Raw genomic sequence first — 21,198 nt, 5'->3', positions numbered from 1 at the left:
CATTTCACCAGTCTCTTGACACACTCACTTGACATTTTAAAGCCACTATTCTCTAACAGATAGGTTTAAAACATTTAACTACAAAAAGCCAATTCTTAAATCCAAGACAATCTCCACAGATCAAAGGTAATAAGTTTTTGCAAATAGACAAAAATATTTCTTTTACAGACCAGAGGGTTGGAATTCCTTCCAACCACAGTCTATAAAACCATTGATTTAGAACTTAAGATGCTGCAGAACACGATAGAAAATTCCTAAATTCAGCCTAAATTTGTGAAGTCGGTTTTCCATAGTTCTAAGAAGCGACGAGCAAGTTAAAACTGAACTGTAAGAATTTTCCATAATTCAGCACATTAATGTTTGATACAAAATGGTCTTACAGGCTAAGACAGGGTGCAATTTCAGCCCTCACATGTTTAGGTTCCATTAGTTTTCTATGAGGTTTCTTTGGTCAGCTGGGTATCTGACATATGCAGAAACCTATCACTGTGTTGTTACTAAACTAAGAGTTCCATGCATCTCACCTACATATGGAAATTCCAGAAATATTTGTTTGAATGGAATGCACACTCTCTCCCTGGAGAGACGCATCCTGCTTACCTAATTCCAGAAAGTATTAGGCGCAGGTTGGCAAGAGGCAAGGCTTGGGGACCCCAGAGTAAGCTAAATCAGCTAAAACCGCATAGCCATTGAAAGCACTATCTGGCAAGCTTCCCTACTGCATGTCCAGTTAGGACAGTGTTAATGAGAGCTGAGTAGGATGATTCCCAGCCCCAAGTGACTGGTCTGCCAATGAGTTCTGCAGCTTACTGGTTAGAGCACCCACTTTGCAAGAGCGAGGACCTGGGTTCAATTCCCTGATAGAGCAAAACATTGGGCAAGTTTCCTTGTTGGACATGCCTCTTTTCACCTAGCAGTAAGTGGGATCCCAGTTGTTAGTCAATTCTACCACAGCCCAAGCTGTGGTTGAATCTTGAAAATAAACTCACTTTAACTAGTCTTGTTTGTTTCAAAGGAGCTGCCATGTATACTGACAGCAGAGGTGGCAAGCTCAAATTCTCTGTTTAAAATATTAAAAGAATAAATAATCCTTGCATTCGGTCTCGTGCCTTTCACGTTGGGAGGTCATCGAAAAATGTTTTACAGGTTAGACTGTAAAGTGTAGTAACTGTATTTTTGGCAGACAAACCATTAATATTATACAATGGAGTATTAAGGAGTATGGAGAAAAGGCAGGGAAATCAGTTTAAAGCATCTGCCATGTTTTAATAAACTGGTGGGACAGATGCAAAGGACTGAATGGCCTCCTCCTGTTTTTACGATCCTCCACATTCCAAGGTTTCAGTTTAGCTGTGACACTGCAAAGAGACACAGAGTGTTCGGGCCTTTTTTTTTACCAAGAGAACAAGGAAACACATCCATTCTCATGCACCTCCCAACAGGCAATCAATTGAAGACCTGATAGGGCGCTATCACCATTATTATTATTATTTAATCACAGAGTTCACTGGCAGGTAATTTGGGAACAACCAAGAAACAGGAAATACTTGTACATCAACACAGATATATCCTGAATGTTAATGGCTTTTAATCTCAAGGACCTTCTTCAAATCTATCTTAGACTGATGGCATGAAGATCTCTTCTCTGTGCTAGATGGACAGATCCTATTTGAGAAACATGGGAGGTCCAACTAAAAGGCATGATCCAATAGCACCAACTGCTCACCATTGAGCTTCAACCGGCAATCTCATTCAGGGGCTCACCAGGATGACAGGTGTGGGACGTAGGAACATTCTGCGGTTTAGTGAGCATGTTCTTCTGATGTTGTGGCCAATTGGCATTATTGGAGCACAATAACCAAGCTACACCTCACATGGGAGTGCTTAATACCAACACTGGCCAGCAAGGCATGAGAAGGGGACATGTCATTCACCTTTTGTAAATGACATTTAATAAAATAATAATAATGATCCTTACATGTGATATAGCGTCTTATACATCAGAAGGACACCTCAAAATAGTACTGTAGTCTGACTCAGGAATAATGGATGATGTATGCTACAAGAAGAGATAGAAGATATAGCAACTTAAAAATGGAGGGAAATATCAATACTTGTGATATACACTGAAGTAAAATGAGCACACGTTGAAGTACAGGGTAAATACACAGAAGTAATGTGCACATACACTCGAGTAAAGTGTACCAGTTTTGCACGAGATGGTCAGTGACAGCTATGTCAAAGTGCACAAGGGAGGAATTTGGATCAATCTTTTTTCAAACTAAGTCACGCCTGCTCAGAAACTGCACAGCTCAGAGGTCAGCCACGTGTCAGTAACTGAGCTTTAGTGGGCACGACACAAACATGTGACAGCATCAATCAAATCCACACTGCCATTGTGTTATGCAAGTGTCCGTTTTGTCAAAGGCCGGTTCTTAAAGGTAAACCCGTTTAGTGGAACAGAAATACACTACTGAATGAATGCAGCGACCATTCTGGTTGGAATAACCACAGGATAAGAAAATATAATGGCAGATGAGATGAGAAATTAAACCGAGGTCCCACCTGCCTGTTCAGGTGGATGTTAAAGGTCCCACGTCACTATTCAGAAGGAGAAGGGAGTTTCTTCTGATTCCCTGGCCAATAATTACATTCTGGTAAATGGAAGTCTAATCCCATGAAAATGCCAAGTAAACCTTACCCAGTGATCTGTCTTTTGTCTGGTTGGTTGAGCGAACAACCGGGAGGCTTGTCCGGAAGCGAGTCCCTCGATTGAAATTGTTTGGTATCTCCGAATCGGCCATTGCTTCGAAGGAATCTGCTGACGCCACTGAAAGGTGTTCAGACTGGTCCGTGAGAGCAGCCTGGGGACTTCTTAAGTGCTTTGGGCTCCTGCTCTGTAAGAAAAGACTCCATGTTAGCAACTCGTTTTCTTTTTGAACAATGATACGTTACATTATATATCAGACCTCGAATAAACATTCATTAAAACCAAAGACAAGTCTGAAAACGAGTTGTGCATCACCTCAAACACCATGCATGTGTTTAGTAGGTACTGCATTAGGGGTTAATTTATCTATTGTCATACACTCATTCAAATCATTCTTAACCGTGTAGGCCTACATATGCATGAATGTTACTTGTTAACCAGAAGTATATTGCACAGATTAGTCAACAGAATTGTGTGGAAATAAATACTATCAGAAGAAAAGTAACCTTACTCCAGAAAGACTACCCCACCTAAAGGTGCTAAACATCGTACAAAATACAGTATAATTTACACCACCCTTCACAGCTGGGGAGGGGGGTGGGGGGGTGGAGGCATACAACTGGCCAGGCACCTGAGCTAGTCGAAGGGATGTGGAGGGGGCTGGGGGGGTCGGGGTGGGAGAATGACCAAACGTGTGGTTCAAAGAGTCATTACAACAAGCTTTAAAAGTGGTGGGGGGGCAGCAGGAGGGTCAAGTGAGTGGAACTCCAGGATGGAGTGCCAGAGAACAGGGACAGAATGGTTGAAAGCTCGTCCACTGATGGTGGCGTAGATAGCACAGGGAACATGAAGCAGGTCAGTGTTCACAGACAAGGGAGCCGTGGGCAAGTAGGGTTGAGGAACACAAAATGTCTTTCTTGAATAGAAAAGTGTAAATATAAAAAAGAGTCAATGGCACAATCATTTTTATCTACCTTTTTAATATCCTAACATAATTCGTTTTACAGAGACCACCAACAACTTGCTTAAAGATAGCACGCTTCACATAGGGTACCGTCTTGAGTTAGTTGAGTTGAGTGGAGGAGTAGGGGAGAAGGTTACTTCTAGCTCTGGTTGGATTTGAACCTTGTTGTGAAAATGGGAGTGCTATGACTTGGCTCAGTGTAGCGTGTACAAACCCAACTGAGCAAAAGTAGACGCAACGGTGATTGAGGTGCCCTGAACTCTTCTCAGAGTATTTCTTACGAGTGGAGGTATCTCTGCTGCCATATTTTGAGCCTAGGGAGTGATTGTCTACAGCTATAACTGGCTAGAAAAGACACGTTGTGGCTGAAACAGAAACCCGTTCAATTATAGCAATACATTTCCTTTGTATTGAAGGTTGCCTGAAAGACTTAAGACTGACTGTCTGTAACACTGCCAGTTGTTCAGTTTCACTCAGGTCAAACAATGATGGCCATTTCTCTTTCAAATGCTCATAGTGTGGAGCTTCTCAAAAAAAATTTCAACAGAAGATACTCTTGATACTCTCAAGACAAACACTTCATGTTTGGCAGCAAGTCACAACACCTAGGTTAATTCGTTCAATTTGTTAGGAAAAAAGTTGCATTGAGATTTTATATTAAAAAAAGTACACGTCTTCGATTTAAAGCAGAAAAGGAAATCTGCATGCAAGCACATTATCTATAGAGATTACCTTCATGAAAGATAACCCTTTTTCTGATTGCTTCCATTCTCTTTTAGTGCCACGCACCCATTCTTCACACACCAAAAGACGATTAGTGGATGCAGGGAATGAGCAAGAGAGTAGGATTGTAATAGGTGGTTTATTTGGAGAAAAACAGCAGCACGGACGTGACAGGCTAAATGACCCTTTTTGTATATTGTGAAATTCTGTGACAGCGCATGATGGGTGGCTTTCCCACATTCCTCCGTCAATTGCCCATTGTGAGATGACAAATTCTCCAATTCTCCTATTCCCCCTGTGGGGAAGAGCCTTGACCTGTACTCCTGACAGCACGGCAGAAATTTTGGACTCAGCATGTGGGGAATTGTAGCACAAGCCCAAATCCTTTCACTTTGTGACACAGGGTATTGGAAACTGTATGATCGCACTGTCAGTCCATGCAGTCCTTATTCCACTTTATAAACTGGTCCTGTAGATAACATATTAGCAGCAGCAAAAAAGTAACTTGTGGAGCCACCATGCAAAACTACAACTATGAAGTTACAGCCCTGCTCAAGCAAATGCTCTATCCACAAGGTGCACCCATTTAAATTGCTATTTGATACTTGTTAATCGAAGCAAACGAGTGCACAATGCAGCAAAAACAGACAAGTCGAGAAATACAGTACTAACACGCTGAGTGGATTCGATTTTCATCAAGAATATTTGCATATCTATCTCTGAATGAAGGGAGGCCAACATGCATTGCAGCATCTGCGATAGATGGGAAGAACAAACAGGAAGCAAGGATTAGCGAGAAAGAGAATCTGTATATAGAAAAAGGATTGTGCACATTTTAAAATGAACCAGAACTAAAAGTTTCATAGAATCTTACAGAGTATTACAGTATGTAAAGAACTAATCTGTTTTTCCTTCCACCTTCACACAGTCACCTGCAGTGTTCCCCAAGGCTCCTTCCTTGGGCCCCTTTTTTTCCTCATTTTCATGTTCCTCTCAGCGAGGTCATCCGCAGACATGGGGTAAATATCCACATGTATGCGGATGACACTCAAATCTACTTCTCCTCAACCAGGTCCGCTGATGTTCTGTCAGCTTGTAAGTCAGATGAGGGCAAACGTCCTGTAGCTGAATGTCGACAAGATGGAAGCCATGCTCATTGGCTTCCATCAACATCTTCTCTCCTGCGGTTCTGACCTCCTCAACCTCCCCCGACTTTCCCTAAGATTTACCGAATCTGTTCATCACATCTCAACTTGACTATTCCAATACCAAGGTGTCAGGCTCCACTACTGTTAAGCGCTCTTGAGATGTTAACCCGCGTGCAGGGTGCTATATAAATGCAAGTTGTTGTTGTTGCTTGTGCCAGTGTTTATACTTCTCATGAGCCCCACCTCTCCAAATCCTCTTTCCCATACCACCTTCAATCCCTTCTCTCTCATGCATCAAGCTTCCTCATAAATAATTTGATGCTTCTTGCTTTAACCACAGCTCACGACAGTAAGCTCCACATTCCCATCACCCTCTGTGCAAAGAAGTTCCTCCTAATTTCTCTTTTAGGTCTGCTACTGACCATCATATATTTAGATTTTCAGCTACAAAACACACTGTTCTTAAACTTGACAGTTAGAGCTTTGTGAGGCATCCTCCTGACGTAAAAGGCGTGATACCAAATGTAAGGATTATTATTGACCTTTGAACAATGTAGACTTTGCATTAAGCAATGCTGATGCCAAAAGAACAAAACACAATTTAAGTATGTCACTGCTTCATACCCGTTTGATCTCCTCTAACCTTTGAGGTGTATTCATGTCAAATGTTATTTACGATGCTGATTATTCTTGAATTTAAATTCTTATTAACTTGCAGAAAAGAAAGGAACTCCTTGCATTTTCCAGTGTTCTTTGTTTTGCTAAGGGGCTTTGAATCCTGAGGAAAGCTTGAATTGAGATCTAAACGTTTCAACTAAACAAAAGACGATTGTTAAAAGAGTGAAACATGAAGCAAAATATTTTTTGCTCTAAATATATGTGGACAAAACATGCTGTACATGTCAGGACAAGACATGCAATCATAAACACCCAGGATATTTCTTTGCAATAATGAGAACGATTTTAAATCCCCATGGATTTGGGCATCCAGGTATTATCAGTATGAATCAAATATTATATTCCCACTGGATTTGCGCACAGTAGCGATGTCGGCAGCAAAATAATTTGTGCTGAAATTGGGATTTTAAAACTAAAGCCGATTTGGCAATGTGATAAAGCATAAATATATACCCATCTATCAGGTGACTTATTTTATTCTCCATCAATTTCTTTCCTCCTCTTTTCTCTCGTCTTCTTGTCTCCTGAAGACACCTGGATACCTGGAAAGCATCTCCTTTTTCCTTCCCTCTTGCCCTCAGTTGCAATATAATGAACATTTTTCATGATGCATTTAGGTTTGTTTTATTTGCGTTTGGAAGTTGTGGTGTGATTTATGGCTGTTTATGGGATATTGCTGTGCACATATTAGTTACCGTGTTCACCTACCAAATACACTCATTACATTTTAACAGCATATCTTGATAAGCGGTTTGAGTTATCCTCCTGATGTGAAAGGCTCTTTATCAAATGTAATAATAATAATCCTTGCATTTGATATAGTGCTTTTCACGTCGTCTAGACATCTCAAAGCGCTTCACAGAATATACTGTAAAGTGAATTGACTGTATATTTGTGGGCGAAACGCGACAGCCAATTGAACACAGCAATGTCCCACAAACAGTCGTGGATTGAGTGACTAAGTTATTATTGTTTTTTTTTAAGGATTATTATCCCTGGAAAAGCAATCCTCCAATGGACTAACAACCGGGTTCTTACTTACTGCTAGGTAAGCAGAGGCGTGTGGAGTAAGAAAACTTGTCCAACATTTCGCCCTGGTCTCTCACTTGCGAGACGAGCGCTCTAACCACTGAGCTACAGGACTCCACGATAATGTAAGCATTATTATTATTATTTTATTATTATTATTTGCCTCAAAGTAATTTTCTTCACAATGGTAACTCTTGTAATAATTTGTCATTAAAGATTCAGACCCAAACTTCAAGAAGGGTTCATAGTGACACGTTCTCAACATAGTGAAGTCAGTTTATTAGAGGGTTGGGTTATTGTTGAAACAAAGCACAAAAGAGAACACGAGTCAGGTTACCCCAACAGTGACAAGAAGGAACTGGCACCATCCCATATAGTCCTTGACTATTTCACATACATACAGGACGATATTACAATCTATTGAAAATCAGGTTTCATACATTGTGTGTGAGCCACACGGATCAATGGATACATCACTTTGATAGTGAGTTAAGAAAAGAGCATAAATGTTACTAATGTGATGAATGTGAAACCTAGCTATAATAATGGAAGATTAAGAGCTGAACTTAGTGCAATGCTGTCTACAGAAATCAAGCACTCAGCAGGATAACCACTAGAAAAAGCTGAATTGATAAACTGTACACCATATAACATTCTCTGTGCTAGGACTGAATGACATAAATATAATAGCACCAGCTAAACTTTATAGAAGTGAAACATACAGCCCCTAAAAACAATGGAATTTCACAACGACCATCTGGTGCAGATGCAGATGGACTGTGCAGTAAATAGGCAGAGTTAGCCAGGGAGGTGTCACTTACCTGTCAGCTGCTCTCACAGGGACTGCAGAGTGCAGGTGTTAGACTCACAATAGACATGTTGCCAGAATATTGGGCCAAAGCAAGCAATTAAGGACAGAACAAGTGAAAGTGGAAGGACGACAACATGACAGACTGTGAAAGCAATTGGTATGAGGCAAAAGTGATTAGCAAACTAAAGCTGTGTCAAACTATTTCAGCCTTAATGGATGCTAAAGACTGTACATTATGTGCTGGACGCATGCCTTGTTTGCAGAAAAATGATAAATCAAAAGGGATAATTACCATGGCCAAAAACTTGCTAAGACTGAGCTCCTATGTTTATGCACATCCCTAAAATGTCTATTGATAAAATGTATTTTGCAGGATGTCTAACACATGTGGAAACCTATCCCCATGCTTAAGAGCATCCAACGAACAACAACAGCAACTTGCATTTATATAACACCCTTGACGACACCTCGGAGCGCTATATGAATGCAAATTCAAACCAAACAGAGACCCACGCATCTCGCAGATGCATAGAAATTCCCAAGATATTTATTGGAATGGAATGTCCACTCTCTTCCTGGAGGGACATGTCCTAATTACCTAATTCTAGAGAGTATTGGCAAGAGCCAAAGCTTGGTGATCCCAGAGTGTGTGTGTTGGGGATACAGCTGAAGTCTATCAAGCTAAAACTGTACAGCTTGCCATTGAGAACAGTGTCTCGCATTTCTTCCCGCTGCTTGTCCAGCTAGGACCGAAGTACCCGTTAGAGGAATATATATGCAAGTTGTTTTTTGTTGTTGTTGGATGGCAAATACCAGGAACTCCCTGCGAGCTTCCTGGTGGGCAAACACCTCAGCATGAAATGTATGAGAGCATTACCACCATCCTCACCCACAGCTCGGACATACGTCCATCCCACCAATTGCAAGTGCGGAGGTTAAGCAACAGCTGCTTATCTCTCTGCAAACCAATCAAGGTCAATTCCAGGCACTAGGTGTATGAACATACATTCACAAATTCAGACTCGTGATAACACTTTCCAGCAGGTGTTGCCCCAAGCCTCAGAATTTCCTCATCAGCTATCTGGTGGATATCTGCCTTCAGTGTGGTGGGAGGACCTTTACAGAATAGCTTGTGACATGACAGCCATTTTGATGTTCTCAATTTCCAAGTCCAATGCCGCTTACCAGGCTAACTCAGCACTTAACCCAGGTCCTCACTCGAGAGGCCTTGACGATAGACTTGCCGACTATGAAGCTGACTTTGCCTCCAGAGGGCTTAGCGACAGTCTGGAGCCTTCGCTCCCTGCAGCCAATTCCCACGTTTGCTACAAATCCATCTCACTGCTTGATTCTGGACTTTGCAAATGGGCCAGAGGAAGCCTCTTCACTGCATCCTTAGGAGCTCACAACAATAAATGAGGACTGTTTTGCACACAGGTCTTATATTGTGGAGTCCTGTAGCTCAGTGGTTAGAGCACTTGCTTTGCAAGTGAGAGACCTGAGTTCAATTCCAGGCAGAGGGCGAAACCTTGGGCAAGTTTCCTTACTCCACACGCCTAATAATAATTCCTCAAAAATAAAACAATTATAAATTGATCACCTAAATCCACGACTGTTTGTGGGACACTGTTGTGCGCAAGTGGCTGCCGCGTTTCGCCCCAAATATACGGTCAATTCACTTTACAGTCTATTCTGTGAAGCGCTTTGAGACAACTAGAAGACGTGAAAAGCGCCATATCAAATGCAAGGATTATTATTATTATTATATGCCATAAGCTTGACCTGATTTGAGACTTTGCCGTCCTTGAAGAGAGACCAGAGTGCCCTTCGCCCCTTCTCTGTGCAGTCCTGTAGGACAGTGTCCAGGCAAAAGTTGTTTCCCCGCACAACCCCACAGGGATTGATAAGAAACAGTATAGACCTTGCAGACGCGAGCAGGCAGACGGGAGGCGTTGCAGAAGAGAAGCAGGACTGGGGAGTGCGACTGGGAGCCAGCAGGCAGGCGGGCGGGCGGGAGGTAACCGGGCATGGCAGCGCCGGGGCAAACCGAGCGAGCTGTTCCGGCACGAGGTTAGTGTGGGAGGTGAGTGCGGCAGCAGCGCGGGCTCCGGGAGCGAAGTAAGTGGGAGCCGACAGGTAGCAGCAGGGCCAAGATATGAGTCCAGTTGCGGAGACGCCATTTCAAAATATCCCGCCTGAACCAATGGTTGAAACTCCTCACGTGATGTCACTTCCGCCTGTTAGTTTTGAACTACTGAAATCAGGTGTAGTACAGTTTTATTATTACTTGCTTCCCTTCCTCTCTCTTTTCCCTGTAAGCTGGGCAACCTGGAAAATAACATAATGAGGCCCGCCTCTCTGCTGAAGACCTTTCTTTTCGACCACGCCTTTGGTCATCTTCCTCCCCCCCTCCCCCTGGCTCGGCCCCGGGATCCGTTACTGTAAAGCGCTCTGAGACGCCGTCCGGCGTGGAGGGCGCTATAAAAATCCAAGTTGTTGTTGTTGTTGCCCCTTCTCTCCCCACTCTGCGCGTGCGGTCTCCTCTAGCCCCCACCGTCGCCAGGCCTGCGGGCTACCTACGCCCCACTAACCGCCTGTCTTCAGCATCTCCATGCGAATTTTGGGCCCTGACCTGAGCTGCTTCCCCCCAAAATGCTCCCATCCTTGTCCTCTACCCCGCATCACTCCAGCTTTGTCCTCCTCTGCCTCCATCCTCCACGGCCTTACCCCTTTCTACATCTGTGACCTGCTAAACCCCTATCAATCTGGCCTGCTCCACATCCCCCGCCTGGCCCATCCCACCATCGGTGGTCCGGCCTTCAGCCTCTCTGCCCCCACCCTTTGGAATTTCATCCCATATTCCCTTCGCCTCGCTCACTCCCTTGCCTCCTGCAAGGCAATAGAATTGCAGTTCGTCAGTTAACTGCGGATTGATGAGAAAAGGAAATAAGAATAAGGATTTACATGCAATTAGTGATCATAACATTTCCAGGCAAAGGGAAACTTGTCAGAAAAGCTGATGAAACACTCGTACGTCTCAATGGCATTTGACAAGTCAAGTCATTCTCGCCTTATACAGATCACTGTTGAAGCCACATTGGGAATATAGCAGACAGCTTTTGGCATTCTGTCTTCCAAAGGGTATTGATATATTGCAGAGGTGTTCTGGAATCAGGGACGCTTTCAGTCAAGTGGAATTTCTGGTTACGATTTGCTCTGAAGAACTTTGTTCACTTTCTGTCCTGTTCGCAGTTATGTGCCCCAGTCTGTTGTGCAAATCAATGCCTTAGTGTTTTTAATTACATATTTGTTTCAGAGGTTGAAGACAGCTTAAAATGTCTGTAGCGATCAACACAATTATGGCACTTTTATTTCTATTAACATCATAAATTCTTCATTTATTTACAAACTTAAGGAATCATCTCCCAAGGTACTTTTTCCATTGCTCACACCTTTTTTCTCACTCCCTTCCTCCTGAAAGAGTTTAACTCCTTCTCCTAGGAGACAGATCCACAGTCACCCTCCAGTAACTCTCCCAAGTGATTGTTATTAATGGTGAGCCTGCACAATGATCGATGACGGCTTATTGAACCATAAGGTGCATCCAGGCCAGGTTTTCTGGGTAGTGATTACAAACAGAGGGGACCTGGTTGACTTGTCGCTCCTAAACTGGGGCGCTGGAGCCAGTTGTAGAAGCCGCACTGCTGGTTGAGATCAGTTATCTCGGCCCGAAGCTGGCACCTGCCGGGTCCATGTGGCTTCATTTAATTCATTACATAAGCACACTGAGACACTGAGAAGCCTCCCATACATAGCATTTCACTGCAAAACAATGGGTGTCAATTTAGCAGCAATTTGCTATTTAAATATGCCGCTGGCAGGTTCTGCACCTCCAACGTCATTTCCAATGAAAACATGCAGAAAACCATGAGTGTGCTTAAAAGATAGTGTTCCACGTATGCCACCCACACGTTAAAATTGCTGCTTGACCAGCTGAGAACACGCTGCATATTAGGGCTTTGGTTTACAGGGTTAACAGGAGCTTATCGGTTAGAAACCTTACCCCCAAGTCTGCACCTTCGAGTCCTAATGAGCTAGGCTGGCTGCTGTTTCATCAGTAGTGCCCTGGAGGACTGAAGACCAACCAGTCTCGGTAGTCTGGTTTCTCTAGTGCTTCAGGAACCAGAGATTGCCACAATGGGTTGTCTTGAGTCCAACTGAGCATGTCACCTTGTAACCAGCTCAGCTCACTTACCTACAGATATAAAAAGCAGCAGAAAAGGAGCTGACAATGCTGAGCTGAAAGATAATGCAACGGGTTGTACAATAAAAGCCTATTTTAAAACCGATAGATGATGGGAAATAGTGTTAATTACAGAGAGATATTGTGGGAAATGGAAGCAGCAAACATTCGGTTTGTCTGAGAAAGCAAGACAGACCAGATTAAACAAATATTTACTTAGGCATGTCTTGTGCTCCAGGAGAGATGCAGTTGTTCTAGATCTTTCAACTAAGTAATTGTTACCTGGATCGACTTTACATAGTACAGTAGAGATTTGTTATAATGGTGGTGGCCAGGGACCAAAGATTTCCAACCCTGTTTCATTGCTTGTGCGCACATACTATATATTACAAAATTACATTTGTATAGCGCCTTTCATGTCGGGAGGATGTCCCAAGGCACTGGACAGTCCAGGATTTGGACTCGAGCAGGGTGTTGGAATCAGAGAGGACAGGGAGAGTAGGAGCATGGCTGAAGGCGCAGTCAAAGTGGAGAGTCTTGAGACGTGTCTTGAAAGAGGCAAGGGAGGGAGAGAGGTGATAGAGTGGGATAGAGTTCAAAAGGGTGGGGGCAAAGAGGCTGAAGGCTCAACCTCCAATGGTGGGGGAGGGGAGGGCGGGGGACGAGGAGCAGGCCGGAGTCTGCTAAGCGGAGGAAGCGGACTGGATGATATGGGGTTAGCAGATCACAGAGGTAGGAAGGAGCAAGGCTGTGGAGGGCCTTGAAGCTGAGGACGAGCATTTTGAATCCTATCATCTGGGGAATGGGGAGCCAGTGGAGCTGGGAGAGGATGGGGGTGGTGGGGTCTTGGAGCCTGGTGCGGGAGAGGATACAAACCGTAGAGTTCTGGATGATCTGCAGCTTATGGAAGGAAGGTTTGGGAAGGCCAACAAGTTGGCTTAGACGAGCCTAGATGTGATGAGCCTGTGGATGAGGGTTTTGGTGGCCTGAGGGGTGAGGCAGTAAGGTGGAGCCAAGCAACATCGCAAAGGTGGGGGAAGGCAGAGCGGGTTACGGCACAGATGTGGAGTAGAATGGACAGTTGAGGGTCAAAGAAGGAGCCAAGGTTCCAACTGGCTCAGTAAGGTGGAGTGTGCTTCATGGATGATGATGCTGCCCATGCCTGAGTTGTGGAGGCGCTGACGGGAGCTAATCAGGAGAGCCTCAGTCTTGTTGTCGTTCAACTGTAGAAAGTTAGCTTTCATCCAGGACTTGATATTTGACAGACATTCTGTCAGGACAGCAATAGTCCTAGAGTCGGGGGTGAAAGCAGAGAGATAGAGTTGGGTGTCATCTGCATACATGTGGATGTTGATCCTGTATCCATGGATGATGTCACCAAGAGGGAGCATGTACAAGTTGAAGAGGAGAGGACCAAGGACAGAGCCCACGAGACTGTTTGGGGGCTGGAGGAGAAGCCATTTGTGGAGACAAGGTGGAGACAGTGTGAGAGGTAGGATCTGAACCACTCAAGGATACAACCATACAGGTTAAGGTGAGAGGAGAGGTGGTTGAGGAGGATGCACTGGTCAAAGGTATCAAAGGCAGGAGAAGTCAAGGAGGACGAGAAGCTAGAGGGAGCCCTGGTCACAGACAGACAGAATATCATTTGAGGCAAACATCCAGCCAGTTTGTTTCTGGGCTTTCACACGAGAAAAGAAATAGCCAACTCTTCCAGGCCATGCGATTCATGACAACACCACTTCCTATGCGCCACAAATGCCTAGTGTGAAGGAAATAACATCGGCGATGCCCTCATGACTCAGAAGTCGGCTATTTTTAGCACTAGAAATCAAAATGGCTGACTTCCTAGTCATTAGGTCACCATCAATATCACTTCTTGCCTGTTGGCACGTGTAATACACAAGTCATGGTAATGGTGACCATTTGATAAGTTGACCAATCAGTCATGTTTAGACGAGCTGCTGTGTTGCAAAGCGAGCTGACGAGCCGCTAGGGTGCACGATGAACGGGGTTAACAAATAGTTCGAACTACAAGCGAACTCGAGTTACAATAAACCGCGCTATAATGGGGGTTCTATTGAAAATAGCAACAAATGAACTTTTTAACAGTCACCACTGTGTCACCAACAACAAATTATAACAATAATAATCCTTGCATTTGATATAGCGCTTTTCACATCGGGAGGACGTCCCAAAGCGCTTCACGGAACACACTGTAAAGTGAATTGACTGCATATTTGTGGGCGAACGCGGCAGCCAATTGCGCACAGCAATGTCGCACAAACAGTCGTAGATTGAAAATGACCAATTTATTATTTTTTTTTGGTTTTGGAGGGATTATTATTATTAGGCGTGTGGAGTAAGGAAACTTGCCCAAGGTTTCGCCCTCTGCCTGGAATTGAACTCAGGTCGCTCGCTTGCAAAGCGAGTGCTCTAACCACTGAGCTACAGGACTCCACAAATTGCATTTATATTGCACCTTTCACCGTAAAATAAAATGTCTATCTTCTCTAGAGAATCAGATTAATTGTAAATGAAGTGAATGTTATGCAGGCCAATGCAGCAACTAATACAAATCACAAGTTGAGTCACCAACTCATTTGAATTTTTGGATCAAATTTGAATGAGGAGGGAATGCATCCAGCAATGCAGCACCAGCAACCTGTGTGAATGATGGGTACACTGCAGAGTGCCAGTTGGTCTGGCCACCAGCTTCTGCTCACAGCAACATTTTCTTTCACAGGACAGTTTAGCTCCATACAGTCGGTAAACAGATGCTGGTACAGAAGAAGGCCACCCTAGTTTGATATGAAACCAAAGTCAAACCAATGTCATTTCAAATCTAATTCACAACAGTCACAAACTCAGATTTGTGGCATTAATTAAAACTTCTGGTTTGTGAGATACTTACGGCAAAATATGTGGCCTGCAAATCCCAAGCCACAAAGTGCAAAATGAAAGGGCAGTTAACAAATTTCCAACCATTTTATTTGCTTATCTTCTATCGGACTTTGCTGATTTGGGATTTGCAAGTCGCAGGGCTACGAATTGCATAAAACAAAGTCACAAAAATGTCACAAATGAACCTAACGCTTCCAGTTTGCTGATATGGAAATTAAACCCCATTAACTATCTGTACTGGGTGCACTGTACTTGGCAGATTTACATTAACGAGACACGTAATTATCAAATGTCCAGAAAAACGCATACATTTTACCTTTATAACACAGTAACAGGATAAGCAATATACTTCAGAGTTAAATTGTGTTATCCCCCAAAATATACAGTAAAGATTGCACTACACCGTAAAGCTTAACAGTAATATATTTTGATATTTATGACAAAGTGTGAATACAAGAGCAAACAATTGCACAGTTCAGTTGCCTACCTTATTGTATGAAGAAGTATTTGAGTAGCACTCTACAGTGCACAATCAAAATGCTGTACAATACGGCTTGTGCTATTGTGGACAGTACTTCCTGAAGTTATCACTTTCCTTTGCATTTTGTACGATACCGTCAAGTTTAATTACAGAACAACTATGACATTGCTATTTATATCTCAAATAGTTAAACTGCAGAAAACCCTCCCGTGATTCACAAATGTTACTGGAGATCTAAACCCATGGGGGAGAAATAGTCATTTTGATGAAATGCACAGAGCAGAAATTCAGGTTTGAAAGCACAACCAGCCCACAGAGGAATCACAATCTCCTTTTATGGCGTGATAGCCAGGCAGGCCAATAGACAAATGGGGAAGATTTATGAGCAAAAATCGCCACAAGCCATACATTACATCGAAACCCCAGTTGGGGAAGCTACTGGCTTAAACACCTTCTGATGTGCAAGACATCTAAGTCATGTGATGGGGCATCTCATTTTTCCCTAGCTTAAGGAATTAATTTGCTGTATAGCTGGACCACAGCTGGGGAACAAATGTAATGAAATGCCTATTTTTTTTCAAAGACCATTTCAGAGCAAAAATTGAACACCTGTTAAATAAAATGCTAATTTAGAAATATTTATTTTCCAGAACGAGAGCACATTTTAAAAGTTGGTAAATGGTTTCAACACCGTATATGAAACACAAATTATGAATCGATGCAGCAATGATAGAAGATATTAGCTATAAATATGAAATAATCATTCTTTGACAAACAAGCTGCAATTCGCTAAAACAAAGGGAGTGTTTGTATGGTATATTCCCATCATCAATTTAGAATATTTAATCAAGCTTATTCTGTATTTGATTATCATTTTAAAAGGCAAAAGCTGTTTTATTTTTTCCAGTTGCTGTGTTGCCCAGGGTCAGCAAAGTTTATTAGAAGAAACATGTGACTGGAAGTTCTGAAAGCAGATGTACCCGATACTTAGCTCAGTTCTAGTATGCGTAGAATGCAATCTCTAAAAACAATCAGTCCACTTACTGGCTCTCCACAGTTAACATGATAAGGGTTCTGAAGGTGTTGTTAGTTGGGTTACGGGTTATACAGGTGTCAGCCTGCCTCAAGTGGAAGTGCTCTTGCCTCAGATTCAAAGATTGTGGGTTCAAACCCCATGGCGGTATTTTGACCCCATAGACTGGGGCAGGATTGTCCAACCTATTTGGTGTCGACGACCGGATGCCACACTTGAGAAACATCTTTGGGCCGCACAAACAATATGTTTGTTTTCCCTTCCAGGATCATAAAAGAATCATACAAAATTCCTGTTTTAACTTGTGTGACTGTATTACTTAATGATGATCATCTCAAATGGAAATAAATGCAATTTTTTTGTATATTAAAGTATAAACACAAGATATCAACCCAATGTGGAGTCCTGTAGCTCAGTGGTTGAGCACTCGCTTTGCAAGCTAGAGACCTGAGTTCAATTCCAGGCAGGGCGAAACCTTGGGCAAGTTTCCTTACTCCACACACCTAATAATAATCCCTCCAAAACCAAAACAATAATAAATTGGTCATTTTCAATCCATGATTGTTTGTGGGACATTGCTGTGCGCAATTGGCTGCCGCGTTCGCCCACAAATATACAGTCAATTCACTTTACAGTGTGTTCTGTGAAGCGCTTTGGGACGTCCTCCCGACGTGAAAAGCGCTATATCAAATGCAAGGATTATTATTATTATTATTAATATAAGGAGGCCCCTACAGAGAATGCTCAACAAAACGAAAACAGATTAATCCACAGTTATAAAACTAATTCTGAACGCCTTCAACACAGATATGACTTGCAAGCAAACAAGGCAATTAGGTTTTCACTATTATTACGCTCAATAAACAAGTAATTCACTTCCACTTACACTGAAGTTCTCTATTTTCCATATCTACCTTGTGTTTCCTACTGAGACTCATAGTTGCGTAGTTTTAGAATTGCAAAATACTGCTGCTGCTCACTGAGACTCACCAGGTTGCACGAGCTTTGAGGCAGTGTGAGATGTGACAGGGAGGGGCGGGCTGGATACCTCCCGTTCCGCCCCTCTTCCTGTCACTCTCCACGCTGTCTCATGGAGACCGATCAGAAGAGAGGCGCAGCCAGAACGTAAAGCAGCAAAGTGGGAAATGGTTTGCGGGCTGGACAAAATCATCCGCTGAGCCGGTTGTGGCCCGCGGGCCGCCTGTTGGACCAAGCTGGTCTAGGCTGACACTCGAATATGGTGTCGAGGGACTGTTGTATTGTCAGAGGAGTGATGCTACAGGTGAGACATTAAATCAACATTAAACCCGTATGCTTGTTCCGGTGGATGTTAAAGATCCCATGGCACTACTTTATTCGAAAAGAGAAATGAGTTTCTCTAATTGTCCTGGCCAACAATCCCCCAAATAAAATTGATTTGCCATATTTTCCTACAAAACTACAGTATACTATATTTTACAGTAAATCTTTGAAGTCCTCCTGATGTGAAAGGCGCTATATCAAATGTGAATGCAAGGATTATTATTAGGTATAACAGAGGGAAGAGAACCCCTCTGTTCAGGATCAGTAAAATGAAGCCTATCTATTTCCACTGACCTGCATGGAAATTCTAAACCTATGCGCAAGTTAAAGGGTTAAGCCAATAATCCAAATAACAGGAGAATGCCGAAAGAAATGTACTCTTGATCACACTAATGGCATTCCTGCAGAAATTACGTTTTTAAAATGTCTCAAGCGCTTGAACTGTTATAAGCTTTTTTTAGTAATCAAATATCAATTTACAGGCAAAATTGGATTTCTTTGACTTCCCAGTTCAGTTTATGTAACCTCCATCACTGTTTCAATCACAGTTAGTATTAATCTCCACCTTACGCGCACAAAATCCGTACAAATGAAGAAAAAAAAATCTCTTGAGGGATTAATCTGCATTGGAGCTGTGATGTTTGTAATTTCCTTCAAATATTGTAATCAAAGCCATTGTGGATGATATGATAACCCTCGTGCCAAAAAGAAGAATGTCAAGTGATATTTTTTCAAACTACAGCGATAAAAATGGTTACAAGGGAATTTTTTTTGATTGTGCTCATATATAAATTGCCTCATTTCCTTGTCGCCCAAAATAAATTGTAATCAACCTTTTAGTTCTGATAGCAGCAGAAATGTCACCTCCTGTAGCTTTTGCTGCTTCAGTTTTTCAACCGTAGATTTAACTAGAGATTTGCTAAATTCAGAGACAGCAATGAATTGTGCAAATGCAAGTATACTGCACTGAACTCCTGATAACTCGTCACTCCAAAGGAAAAGGATCAGTGACAAGTCATCTGGAGTGGCAAGTTAGGCATACGTGTAAATACAGAAATAAATGCGGCCGGGATATTGACAGCATGATGACTTAAGTGGGAGTGACAAGTTAAGCCAGAGTTGAATTGTCAGGAGTTCACTGTATTTGCTTCTTCTACAATGATGTTCCACATAAAATGCACAGAAACAAATAAAATGCCCCATTGAAATTTCATTTAATTTGGATTATCATCAAGCTTAATAGAAAATAGTATGTTTGCTTTCCAGGTTCCTTATCATTTAACGCAATCTATGAAGTGAACGAGGTTCAGTCAGAGTACTCTTTTTCACAGAAAAGATCACAGATTTCTGCTACACAACGACAGACAGTCAGACATAAATCAATGTTGAGCAAGAAACATACACATTAAATTCAGTAATCTTTACCAGCATCTTTGAAAGGGGCATAAAACTGACAGATAGGGCAGTTCTCTTTTTAATACTTGTTTTAATGGGTCAGGATGTCATCCAGTGAATGCATTGATGTAACCCGATCACAGACTCTTCCATATTAAAAAAAGTCTTCTCAGAATTGTAGCTTGTGGATCAAATTCAAGCTCCTTGTCCTCACAGTTAATTCTCCCTACGACAGTTCAGAACACAAACGAGTATGGTTGTGATGAGCTTTATGGTAGAACAGCTTGTCAACCCTCAATGTCTATTTAATGTATGAATAATGGCCACATGAACAACATACTGGAATGAGACTGTATCTGTGTCTATGGGCCTGTGGAATCATTTTCCAGGAAGATTTTGCAACCCCCCACTTTTCAGAACATTATTAAACAAAACAAAAGCTGAGTGTCTTTAGTGTGCATATATAGCATTTTGTTTCGCCCACAAAGTATACAGTCAATTCACTTTACAATATATTCTGTGAAGCGCTTTGAGACGTCTCGACATGAAGGTCATCCCATTTTCAGATCCTGATCCCTCTCATTTACAGATTCTGTCCATGTAAAATAATAATTTAACTTACCCCAAAATAAGTGGATCAGAGCAAAATTAGATTTCATATACAAAGTGTGTGCATCATTCCCTTTATGTTACATAAACCTAATAATCTAATATTGAAACTTCACCATCTTTATAAATACTGTAGCTCGCAGCCTTGTTGCAATCATTTTGACAAAGATTGTGTTGGAAAAGTAACTAAAAGAGCCTTCTGTTCATAGGTCTGAATTACACACACTACTTAATTTGTCAATTTTAAGGGAAAGAATGCCAAGTAATCTACATCACAGACATGACCAAACCAAGTATAATTGGGACAATTTGCAGTGGGCAGTCTTAAAGTACTTCATACTTCATACAGATTTGTTCAACCCCCGGCACTACAATGCAAGCAAATTAATGCACAGAATTTTTAAGGTTGACACTACAGATTCAATTGTGTAATCCAGTGAGCATAATTTAGGAATAGGTATTAGTCTTTTATAGTAAGGCAATGTGAAGGCATTAAACATTTTTGAAGCACTTCTAAATTTGGGCATTTTAAGGAGCTGGGTTCCATTATTGCTTTGCTAGACTATACAGTTCTTATAGCATAGAAATGATATATGGACACAGACAGCTAAAACAAACACAAGGGGGGCAAATTCAATCCTCAGTTCAAAGCAGTAAGGCTGCACACAAGTTTTGCATTAGCTGGGGGCCATACTTTCAAAGACATTGAATACTACTTTCTTTTAAAAACGTGCAGTGCAGTCCATATAAGAAAAGGCTACACTTAAGAATTCTAGCAGGTTAGAATTTCTTCAGTCTCAATATTCAGCCTGAGTTTTCAGATCCATTGATAAAAGTTTTTTAAAAAAGTAACCGCAGCAAAAATAATCTACATGGATACAAAATCATGAGCATCTAGACACAAACAAAACGGGTTTTCTAAGTCAGTTCCACAAGGTCTTGTTCACTGGTGGTTTAGGAATTTTTGTTGCCAATTCTCTTACCCTTTCCTCTCTTCCTCCTCCCCCGAAGGCAACAACTCCTGCTGAGATGGGATTCCACAGGATTTAGCGTCCTCCCAATACCACACCCAAGGGAGCATTTTCATACATGAGCCTTGAGACCGAGTGTCAGTGTCAGCAGGCTAGTTGCTAGTGGAGGGCATTACAGTTGACCTGATCCTATCTCC

General features: G+C 42.3%; 1 protein-coding gene across 7 annotated transcripts in view; it reads right to left on the bottom strand.

Annotated features, from left to right (window-relative positions):
* Nucleotides 1-21,198, bottom strand: part of si:ch211-207d6.2 (sickle tail protein) — a 376,663-nt gene that overhangs the window by 110,004 nt on the left and 245,461 nt on the right. For all 7 annotated transcript variants that reach the window (XM_042332375.1, XM_042332378.1, XM_042332376.1 and 4 more), the window contains exon 3: nucleotides 2,702-2,897. In XM_042332375.1, coding sequence (XP_042188309.1) covers nucleotides 2,702-2,897 — 196 coding nt within the window. The remainder of the gene's footprint in view (nucleotides 1-2,701; nucleotides 2,898-21,198) is intronic.

This window comes from Callorhinchus milii, unplaced genomic scaffold (assembly GCF_018977255.1).
Source record: "Callorhinchus milii isolate IMCB2004 unplaced genomic scaffold, IMCB_Cmil_1.0 Scaffold2, whole genome shotgun sequence".
Lineage (NCBI taxonomy): Eukaryota > Metazoa > Chordata > Chondrichthyes > Chimaeriformes > Callorhinchidae > Callorhinchus > Callorhinchus milii.
Note: the sequence above shows the minus strand (reverse complement) of the source record. Positions and strands in the feature narration are given on the sequence as shown.